This window comes from Pinus tabuliformis, chromosome X (assembly GCF_031772625.1).
Source record: "Pinus tabuliformis cultivar Carrire ecotype Pingquan chromosome X, CPIR1, whole genome shotgun sequence".
Taxonomy (NCBI): domain Eukaryota; kingdom Viridiplantae; phylum Streptophyta; class Pinopsida; order Pinales; family Pinaceae; genus Pinus; species Pinus tabuliformis.
The window spans coordinates 381,075,747-381,087,943 of NC_142308.1; the positions used below are offsets into that span (position 1 = coordinate 381,075,747).

The 12,197-nt window shown below is 41.2% G+C and overlaps 1 protein-coding gene across 3 annotated transcripts in view; it reads left to right on the top strand.

Moving 5' to 3' along the window:
* Window positions 1-2,454: 2,454 nt before the first annotated feature.
* The window catches only part of LOC149140132 (Ypt/Rab-GAP domain of gyp1p superfamily protein), a 287,711-nt gene continuing 277,968 nt past the window's right edge, over window positions 2,455-12,197 (top strand). The window contains exon 1 of one of the 3 annotated variants that reach the window (XM_089446802.1): window positions 2,455-2,689. In XM_089446802.1, coding sequence (XP_089302928.1) covers window positions 2,601-2,689 — 89 coding nt within the window. In that variant the 5' untranslated portion in view covers window positions 2,455-2,600. The remainder of the gene's footprint in view (window positions 2,690-12,197) is intronic. The other 2 variants (XM_089446799.1, XM_089446798.1) reach the window with 2 other exon arrangements.

A 12,197-nucleotide genomic window follows, 5' to 3' on the forward strand; every position in this document is an offset into this window, starting at 1 on the left:
TTTTGGCACTTCATCTCCTAGGGTCAGGTTTTTGGATGTTTAGGGTTTTTCGTTGTTTCTCAATAATAAATAGGCCTCTAAGACTCATTGTAACACAGTTTAGAGGCATGTAGTCGCTACATCTCTTCTCAGAGATATGTTATCATTGTCTGAGCTAGTTTATTTCCATTTTTGTATGTAAGCATATTTCAGTTCTTTGATATTTATGAAATGAAGTTTTATTTCTACTGCATCTATGTGTTTATTGTATATCTGTATTTTGTTGCATTCCTGCATAAGTTTGGATCATCCAAGGAGGCTAAATACGACTTGTACAAGGTATATACTAATAACCCAAAGAAGGGAAACAAAGATTCAGTTGGGGCTGAACCACACCAACCAAGACACAACCCCAACACCAATATCCAATCCTAGTGCAACCAAAATCAACCCTGACAACCGACTACGATAAAGCAGCAAGCCAATTCACATTGTCGAAACCAGGGACTACTACTAGACTAACAATCCTAAAATTAAATGAAGATACGACATCAAAATTAAATTTACTAAAGGGCCTCAGAATTACTAGGAGTACGCTAGGCACCAATCATCACATATAGGAGATTAATACCACTCTCGGAAAACCATAAGTGTTGACAATCGATCACCCTAATTATGTAGTTTGCTCACATTATAAACTCCCAACCCTCTACCTGGTCACAAAGTCGTTGATGACCAAAGCATAAATAACTACATCACCACTGATAATGACTTTCCCTTTGTAACTTTTTTCACCAAGCTCTTATTGAGGATTGATAGGTTGCTAAAGTTCCCCAACAAACTGAAGCACACACCTCGTTCCACCTTAAAAACCTCCCCGAAAAATTGGCCAAGACTTGTTATTTAGGAAAACATATGAATTCTCACCCAGGATGCGTCACACGCAGAGTTGCTTCTCCCCTCTTTGGCTACGATTAACATGCATATACAAGAACAAGTAGTAATAACACTGCATGCGCTTGCATGCACGGGGGTGGCGACACTACCCCCCCACCATTTAATGCAATTCATTTTCAAGGGTGGTGGGCTTGACGACCCATGCCACTAGTCTCCTCAGACCACACCTCCATTGGGGAACTTTACAATTCCACTATCATAATGTTATTGAATAAGATAATTCATATATCATTAAATTAATCTTTATGCTTTACATGGATATATTGGTTTAACAATGTAGGCTTTTTGGTCTTTAGCCTTAGTAAGATAGAGAAACTCATATTGTCCAAGTTCACTACGATGTCTATTTTACTGAAAAAATGGATACCATGCAAGTTACAAACATTTCCACACTACTAATAAAAATGGTCTTTTAAAAACTATAAAATTAAATAACTTGTATATTACTAAATTAATTTGTAGTGGTTATCTAACATGACTATTTGACATGAAAATTTTGTATTTCAAGTGCGTGGTGCATTTGGATAGAGTGATGAGATTAATATATATTTGAAAAAACTCATAACCATCCACCCCCTTCCCTACCACCCCTGCCCCAACACACACACACACATATATTTGTGGTTCACAGACCCCAAAGATCGGTGATTGCTACGCCCACAAAATATTTGTACCAGACAGATCGACCCCAAAGGGATCACTTCCTGTAGGCTCAACCACAGATCTTGACCTTGAGAATGTTGTGATATATTACATGGACCCCGAAGATTGATGATTGCTACATCTACGAAATATTTATACCAAGCAAATCCACCTGAAGGGATCACTTCTTGCAAGCTCAACCACAAATCCTGTCACAGAAAATGTCGAGAAAATTGAACCCATAACCTCTCAATAACAAAAATGCTTTAACTATAAAGACTCACCAATTAAACAAACCCTCACAAACCCTCACAATTAATTTTTTTATATATATAAACACACATCATCTTTAATATTTTGAGTGGGTTATAAGTTTAACTCTATTCAACATTTAAATGAATTATGAATTCAACTTTAACAACTATATAAACCTTTTGGGTCAACCATTATAAACCTTGCACCTTATCATGAAATTTGGGATATCACGATGGGACACATGAGGACAAACAAAGAAATATAAGTTTTGAATGGCTAACCTTTCTTCCATGGACAAACATATAGTGGAGACCCATTATTGCACTCCCCTTCCATATATATAAATAATCATAGAAAAAACCTACAATAATAAGGGTTTCTAACTTTGCTTCTATTGATATAATCTCCCTATCAAAACGTGAAGCAACATTGACATATGTAGATAAAACAACTTAATCTCGTAATTCAAACAAACTTTCACTATTCATAGAAAATAACAAATTCTTGATTTTAATCATACTACAAAACTCAAAATATTTAATCTATATAAAAGTATTTACAATATCATTCACCATATTGGATCTTTATGGAAATATAAAATTTTATACTCACCATCGCGCGTTATCGAGGTATCTCATAAAATAAAAAGAGATATCAGGCACGCCTAGGCGATAAGGGGAGGGGACTGTGTTAGATTTAGGCGAGTGTTGTTTGTTTGTTATAGATATGTAAACAAAAACATATTTCACTCTTGACGGAAACGAATAATGAAGGCCACCAGAGACGAAGAACGCAAGAAGGAGAGCAGCTTGAATTTCGACTGGCGACTCAACCAGACACTCAAGAATGTCCAGGGGTAAGCCAAACAACAATTTCCCTTCCTCATTTTATCTGAAATAGAAAATAATCTCGTGGTTTAACAGATCCGGTGATGCATTATGACACCCAACCTCAGAGATCAAGTGCCCAATTATACAACTTTTAGGAAAATGAAAAATTTAATTCATATAACAGAAGGGAACTTAGTCCTATTCATAGATCAAGCTAATAGAATAGGAAAAAAAGGATTTAATAATAGGCATACTGTGCTTTGTGCTTGATTTCTATGAATATATATGAATTGGGTGCAAGCTGGTTCTGTCTGTCGAGGACCAATGGTTACCAGTCCAATCTCCACGAAGTGAACTGAGGCACTGCCATACCAAAGTTGAATTGCATCCGGGTATGGAGTATGTTTAGTGGATCGCACCTAAGGTATGGAAAAGAAGGAGGTCAAGTAAGGTTCTTTATGCTTCGCATTCGACATCCCAGTCGAGAGTAGGGGTGATCCGTCAATTCTTCTTGTTTCTGTTTGTCCATGTGTGTATCGGTGCATTGGCTATGGACACAAGACAGAGACATGTACACCCGGGCCTAATATGCCCGTGGAGGTTACGAAGCTCGAAGATGCAGATTTCGAGTTCACACAAATAACACTTCAGCTTTGCAGCTTCGAGATGAATAATAGAGCCGGGATTAGATGGGTTTGTGCTAGTTATCTGTTTTCTCCTTTTCATTCAATTGAGAAGCGGTCTTATTGATCCAGGGGCGCAGGATTAGGATTCAACAATCCATGGCTGCCTCACTGGCTTCTCTCACCGTTCTTACACTTATTTGCAAGATGTTGACTGGGGTTTGGAGTCGATCGTCAAATTGTTTATGTGACATTGTTTAATTTTTGTGCTTTTGAAGTCTCTGACATTGTTGTAGATTCCAGCAGAAATGTAGTCACGGTGAGCAGGGTTCCCAAGGTCCCAATGCTTTACCAACGAGTATATCCAGTGCTAGGTTCTGCAGAAAATCAGTGGCACTCTATGAGACTTGAACTGCTGATAACTTTCTGTATAACACCTTGGAAAAGCTTTGAAGGAAAGTTGTTCTGTCATGTTTTCAGGGATCAAATTGATTTTGAATTGGAAAAGCTCATGGCTCAAGTGTAACTCTCTGCTTATTAAGCACCTTTGTTCTCACCATGGCTTGTTAGGTCTGCACTGATGGCTTACATATTTACAATCATGATTTTGAATTGGCAAAGCTCAGGGCTCAAGTGTAACTCTGTGCTTATTAAGCACGCCTGTCCTCACCATGGTTTGAGTGTTACGTATCCATGTTCTCACGATGGCTCGAGAGGTCTGCACAGATGGCTTACATTTTCTCAATCATGATAATATATCTGCTTGTGATTTTGGTCATAGTGGTCTGTGGGTGGCCGGAAGCATTCTCCAATTCACCCCATCAAAATGATCCAACAAAGTCACTCCGAAGGAGGGGTGGGTGACCTGTAAAAAGCTCATTTGCCTGCCTCTTATCAAATAGTGGATGCTTTCTTAGATTGTCACGACCAAGGTGAACCGAACTTTCAGAGCCTCCATCATACTACCATTACGTTGCATTAATCGCATGTTAGGGGCGAGCATGTATGTACATACCATGTACTGGGCCATGTTTTGTTTGAATATGTTCCTGGGACGACCCTTGAGGCTAGTTGGATTCGTGTTAAGTAGTATCAGAATGGGGTTTGACCTGCGGGAGGCAACATTCTTTAGGAGGAGCAAACTTGGGGAGTGGAAAATATGCAAATCCTCTTGACCTGATTTTTTTTGGAGGGTGGGCTTCATCGACTACTTTTTATTGAACTTCTATACGGGTAGCTTGTTCAGTGCAAAACTTGCCCATGTTGAACGTCCTCCTTTGGTTTTGCTCGATATTGTATAACTACTACACATCAGTGGTATTGCTGCTCAGCATATCCAACGCATATCACCTCAGACTTTTATGAGAAAATGTAACCACAAAAGAAAGCAATTCACAAGGCAAGTGTGAAAGTGAGGAATGTGGGAAATTGTTGGTGATTTATTCTTCTGGAGCAACGAATAAATCTTGGAACATGCCGATCTTTGATCGTTTCTTGCAAGTGAAATGTCTTGGCTGTCATGTTGGCAGAATGTTTCCCTTTGCTGAATGTACTGGGTGATTGCTCTTAGTTGGAAATTAGCATTTATATGCTGGGAACTACATGGGCCTTATTTTGTGTTTCTGGGACAATTTTCATTTTGTTTTTGTGATTGCATTTCTATGTGGTGTTTTTGACATTTGATGATAGTGATGGAAATAATTTATAAAATACCAATGTAAGTTTCTAAATATTTGTTGAACAGTGTTTGCGCTGCAAAAGTATGTCATTATGGGGATAATCCATTGTCCCAGTAATATTTGTTATAAGCATGCTAAATTGTCACAATCTAGGTCATGTGAACTAGGTGAAAGATCTTTTAGCTGCACAGGTTCATTGATACAATTTTTGTTACTAAATCGGTAAAGTACATGGAACATCAGAAAACAAATTCTTGATGACACGCACAGGTTGTCATCATGTTGACGGATAAGGATGACTTGGTACAATCATGTGTTCAAATTGATAAGGAATCCGTTATATTCATGAAACCATTGTAAATTTGTAACAAAGCAAGAGTTCAACTGAAACTTGTTAAAATCTGTAACGCAGGTTGGGTGTTTAAACGCTTCAACAAGTCATTGAATTTTAACAGTGGTTCTTATTAGGTAGTGAATTTTGTTAGTTTTTAAGTTATTATTATTATTATTATTTATGACAAAGTTTCCTTTTGACTCTTGGTAAACAGTAAACACCACCCTATTGACACTGAAGTGGATAGGCTGTTGGTGTTCTCGAATAGGATACGATGTCCTACCCATAAACCTGGCCAGATTATGCAGCCATGGCAGCCCTAGGTGGCTGACACATCCTTGGTGGGAATTAAAACCTGGTTGGGTTGTGGGGGGGGGGGGGTGGTATTACTAGCCCCACTTTATAAACCAATCAAGCCTCCGTCGACAATTTTTTCCAGTCCTATTTATTTCAATTCACATTTCCTAATTTTCTTTTGGGTGCTTAGAGAAAGGACCTTAACTCTTATGAAATAATTTCTCCAGTCTTTCTTGCAGACATCCAATCTACGGGAGAGAATACCAAATATGTGAAGAAATACAACCCAGAACACAGAATAAAATGAGAAAAAACAAGTATTTTATTATTCAGAGATAGATGCAATGTTCACTTGCCTCTTCGAGGGGGCAACCTCTAGCAGAGCAGAGCTTGATTACAAATAAGACTCGATGATCTTTCCCTTCTAACTACGACTATTTATAGCAAAATGACCTCCAACAACCTAACGACTAGTGGTCCTTTGCGTAACATGGGTTAACTACTTTATTTATTAATTATGGCCCGTTTGCAACTAACTGTGGTCCCTTTCTTAAATGCGGGTCAACCACTTACAATTATTAATACGGGCTTTATTGACTTTTTAATTAACTATGACTATGACTCGGCCCCATTGGGTTGGACCCTAACATGCCCTCCCCCATCAAAAGCAGCCTTGTCCTCAAGGCTGAAGTTGCGGAAACTGCTGAAGAATAGTGGCTGGTTCCCAGGTCGCATCTTCTGGAGAGGTGTCTTTCCACTTGACGAGGACTTCCTTTGATCGTGCGGCCGCGCAAATGTCTTTCATGAGTATCGAGGACCTGTTTTGGTTGGAGCCAAAGTGTACCTTCCTCATCCAATTCGGGTACACTGGTTTGAATTCTGCAATTGTTTCCCACCACTTTCTTGAGGCATGATACATGGAAGACTTGATGGATTTTTGAAGTTGGTGGCAAGGCCAGCTTGTAGGCTACTTGTTAATTTTAGGTATGTTCTATACTTAGAGAAATTTATTTCAATTTTTCCAATTAGCTCAATATCTTTTCCAGATTAGCAATCACATCAGCATAATAGTAAATTGCAGATAGAACATAAACATAAATTGCAGAAGACAAGCCAAGACAAGAGGACACAAGATGTGGCGCTAGCCAGGGACAAACCCCAATGTGGGGAAACCCTTGATCAATTCTTCTTATATGTTCTTCAACAGTTCAGCAGAGAGAGAGAGATAGTACATATACAATAGAAGTCAATACTTTGACTTATCTAAATAGGAGCTTAGATCATCTCGAAGAAGATGATACATGAGGTAGCTGAACTCAGTTGAAGACATGCTGCTTCAACTGATTCTCCAAGGTGACTCCATCACCATGCTGCACCTATCATTGTGGTGCACCTCACTATGCTGCACCATGCTGCACCCATCATCACTATGCTGCATCTCATCATGCTGCAATATGTTGAGCTCTTCATTGCACTATGCTGCAATATATCATCATCCTGCATCCAACTGCTGCATCTAGATATGTATCTGCATCCATGGGCTGTCTCTAAACATGTTGCATCAACCATGTAGTATCCAATCCTTATGCTGCATCTCCTAGAATGTTGTCCACCTCCTGCATAAGGAGGGACATTACTTCTGTCATGCTGCCACACTCCTTCTGTCATGCTGTCACACTGCTTTAGTCATGCTGCCACACTGCCTTAGCTGCTGGCTATGGCCTATGGCCTAGCCCAACAACGAGATAGACTATGATCCCACAGTCCTAGGATACACACAAGGCTGTCATCAACATGTACACTGCTGATCTGTGTGCTATAGGAGCTACTTCTCATCAAAGTAGGGAGGTTTCACATTGCTGTAGCAGTTCCTTTAGCCAACATAGTATAGCCCTTCTAAACTGCTGATAAGAACCTCTTGTGACAACGAATAGAATCTCTTCATAAAACATCTGAAGAGACCTCTCCTTTCAACGTGGCTGGTCTTCAGGACTGCAGCCAAGATGTGCACCTAAAACACATTCTTAGAACTGTTAACAATGTCTCTTTCTTACAGCGGATAGGTGGTGTAGAAGACTGTAGGTAGGGCTTCATTTGAGGCTTCTTTGGACAGTGTATAGAGGCTTCCTTGCTGCGTTTGAGGAGCCTTCTTTAAGAACAGAGAAGACCTACGGCTAAGGCATGAAGGACCTGCGGCTAGGGCAGAATAGAATTGCGCATTAGGGCAGTGTGTATAGGCCTTAGTTCTCCCTGCTTGGAATGCGACTTGGCATTCTTTAGACAATGCGTATGGGAGCTTCTTTATTGCGGTTAGGGTATCCCTTTAGGTTGCGTCTAAGGGCTGTCCCAAACCTTTCCAAAACAACGTATAGTTCTGGACATGACTGCGTTTAGCTAGGGCATCATAAGACTGCGTTCAAGCTTCATGCTTAGGCTCCTTTTCCTCCTGCATCTAGGGCTTCCTCCTCTTAGACTTCTCTTCCACTAAAACCCAAAACAAGTGGAGAGAAATCAAGAGTGAAATGTGTGATCAAATGACTATCAAGTCACCTCCTTTTATACTAAAACGTTGAGCACACGTGGAGGTTATTTGGTCGCTGGCTGACCTTGACGAATTGTCCCATAACACAAGTAAATTCGTATCTCCATGAATACTTATCGGAATCGGATGATCTTTAGATCAATCCTACACCTCTCGATGAGAGGGATCCAAGAAAAATATCAGTTGCCATAAATAAGATGACCCACATGGAGTTTGGCCCTAGTTGCCAATTTTAACACTGCTGCTCCAATGCGCTGAAGTATTTGATAAGGTCCATAGAATTTTGGAGCTAGTTTCTGGCAGCCCTTTTCTTTGAGCGATGTTTTCTTATATGGTTGCAGCCGCAGGAATACCTGATCCCCTTCTTGAAATGTGCGCTCTGAATGATGCTGGTCTGCCTGTTGCTTCATTCGATTCTAAGCTTGATGGAGATTATCTTTGAGACGAGCTAGCATGGCGGCACGGTTCTGTAGGAGTTGATCAACTTCTTACACCTTAGAGCATCCAGGGATATAAGAAATAGGTGAAGGTGGGAGTTGGCCATACACTGCTTCATATGGAGTCATCTTGGTGGCTTCATGATAGTTAGTATTATACCACCATTCAGCTAAAGGTAGCCACTATACCCATTGATGCTGCTTTTCTGAAGTGAAGCACCTTAGATATGTCTCCAAACATTTGTTGACTGCTTCAGTTTGACCATCGGTTTGGGGATGATAGGCAGTACTTAGTTGGAGTTGGGTGCCTTGTAGCTTGAAAAGTTCTTGCCAAAATTTGCTGGTGAAAGTCGGGTCACGATCAGACACAATGGAAGTTGGCATGCCATGCAGTTTGAAGATCTGGTCCATGAAAGCTTGAGCCACCAAAGTGGGGGTAAATGGGTGGGGTAGAGCGCAAAAATGAGCATATTTAGAAAGTCTGTCCACAACCACCATGATGACGGATTTGTTGCCCGACTTTGGGAGACCAGTAATGAAATCCATGGAAACATCCGTCCAGACAGAGGCAGGGAGTGGCAATGGTTGTAAGGTTCCTGGTAACCTGACTGTTTCTCCTTTGTGGCATTGACACACATCACATTCAGCTACAAAAGTAAGAATGTCATTTTTCATGCTTGTCCAAAAGAAAGAATGACGAGTGCGAGCATAAGTCTTCTGAAAGCCTGCATGCCCTGCAGTGGGAGATGAGTGCAACTCTTCCAAAATGCGGGTTTTGAGGGTGGATGTCGGCGATATAACTACTCGATCCTTGTAGCGAAGAATCTCATCCTTCCAAGAGTAGTTGACTGAGGAATTAGGATCTGCTCTCAAGTTATTAATAAGTTGGGAGAGAGAGGGGTGTGAAAACCATTCCTTGCGGGCTTCTTCAATCCAATCTGGTATGGGAAGAGAGATTGATAGTAGGGTGCTTTCATCCTCAAATCGACTCGATAAAGCATCAGCTACTACATTGTCACGCCTTTTCTTGTAAATTATCTCATAATCATATCCCAACATTTTGGCCAGCCATTTATTTCGCTGTGGCGAGGATAAACATTGCTCCAAAAAATATTTGAGGGTTTGATGGTTTGTGCGGATTTGGAAAAACCGCCCCAATAAGTATGTTCGCCAGGTATCTACTGCATGTGAGATGGCCATCATCTCTTGCTCATAGGTAGATTGACCCAGATGTTTCCCACTCAGTTGTTGGCTGGTGAAAGCCAAGGGTCGCCCTTCATGCATTAAGACAGCACCAATACCAGTACCGGAAGCATCACATTCAATCACAAAAGATTTGGTGAAGTCCGGTAGTGCCAATACTGGAGTGGAACACATGGCCTGTTTGAGAGCCACAAATGCCTGTTGTGCTGCATCAGTCTAGAGGAATGAATTTTTCTTGAGAAGGTTAGTGAGGGGTCTAGCAATGCGACCATAATTGTGGACAAATTTGCGATAGTAGCCAGTGAGACCCAAGAATCCCCTCAAACTCTTCAAGGTTTTTGGTTGGGGCCAATCTTGCATTGCCTGTATCTTTTTGGGATCAACCCTGACACCTTCACGACCCACAATGTGTCCCAAATACTTGACTTCTTCCACTCCAAAAGAGCACTTGGACAATTTGAAAAATAATTTGTGATTCTGGAGCAGTTGCAAGATTAGGTCTACATGCTGAAGATGTTTTTCCTAGGTTAGGCTGTAGATGAGAATGTCATCAAAGAAGACGAGGACAAATTTTCGGAGATATGGTTTTAGCAGGTGATTCATGAGGCTTTGAAAAGTAGATGGAGCATTACAGAGACCAAATGGCATGACCAAGAATTCATAATGGCCTTCATGAGTTCGGAAAGCAGTCTTGGGAATGTCTACTTCTTTCATGCGTATTTGGTGATAGCCAGAGCGAAGATCTAGCTTGGTAAAGAATTGAGCACCATGTAGTTCATCAAGCAGATCATCAACAATTGGAATAGGGAATTTGTCTTTGATAGTGAGCTTGTTGAGGGCCCGAAAGTTCGGACACATGCGCCATTCTCCATCTTTCTTTAGCACCATGACCATTGGTGATGAATAAGGATTGATGCTAGGACGAATAACACCTGCTTCAAGGAGTTCCTTGATGATTTTTTCAATTTCATTCTTTTGGGCGAAAGGATATTGATATGGGCGCACATTAGGCGGTTGGGCCCCTGGTGATGAAAAAGGATTGATGCTAGGACGAATAACACCTGCTTCAAGGAGTTCCTTGATGATTTTTTCAATTTCATTCTTTTGGGTGAAAGGATATTGATATGGGCGCACATTAGGCGGTTGGGCCCCTGGGACCAAAGGGATGCTATGATCATGTTCACCTCTAGAGGGTGGAAGCTCTTTAGGTTTGTCAAATACCTGCTGGTGGCATCTAAGACTTGTTGCATCTCAGGATGAATATGAAGAGTAGTGGATTCAATGGCCTGGATGGCATTAAACTAGGCGATGACTCCATGATGGCCCTTTTTCAACAACTTTTCCATTCGATGCGAGCTGATGATAGTAGGAGCACCTGCCTGGAGTCCACGTAGTGTATGAATGTGGTCATTCTGCTTAAAGCTCATATATAACTCCTGGAAATCCATTGTGATCGGGCCTAGTGTGCAAAGCCATTCAACACCCAAGACAATGTCACAACCACCCATATTAATCGCAAACATGTGGGTCTTTAGGTGGTAGTCTCCCATCTGAAGTTTAATATTTTCGTAGCAGCCTTCACATTTCATTGTCCCCCCATCAGCAATAAGGACTTGGAAATTAGAGACTGCCCATACAAAACAATGAACAGCTTCGGCGACTCGCTTATGGATAAAGTTATGAGTGCTGCCACTATCAATCAATACCACTACGGGGCAATGTTTAAGAAAGCCTCTGATTTTGAGAGTTTGGGGCACAAAAATGCCCGCCAAAGCATGTAGCGAGATAACTGGTTCATCTGGTGTAGCTGTGAGATCATTGTCATGCTGGGTTTCCTCAACTTCGTCCTTTGGCCCCCCAAGGGGTGGGGCTTCCTCAGATGAGCTGTGATCAGTAACATCAATTTGAAAGAATTTTGGTTCCTTGCATTTATGCCCCGGGGAGTATTTGTCATCATAGTAGTAGCACAATCCTTGTTTTCTTCGTTCAACCATTTCTGCTAGAGACATCTTTTGAACCTTAAGTGTTTGGGTAGGGCCCTGAGCCTAGGTGGGACACCCCTTGGCTACGAAATTTGGATGAGTACATTAGGCAGCTAAGGCAAGTTCCACCTTGACAGCCTTTTTGCAAGCGTCCATCCATGTAGGTGAGTGGTTCATCCAAACATGTGCTTGGATGGCTTCTTTGAGACCATTGATGAAACACTCCAAGTAGAATTCATCTCCTAGACCTTCCGTTCTGATGGCCAATGTCTCAAAGGCTACAATGTAGTCTTTTACTGTGCCTGTCTGTCGGAGCTTAGTGAGACGACCCAAAAAATTAGATTCTTTGTCAAAGCGGTCACAAAGGGCTTTGAGAACATGTGCCAAGTTATGTTCCCGGGATAACATTTTAGATGCCACTGCCACCATTGCCATCT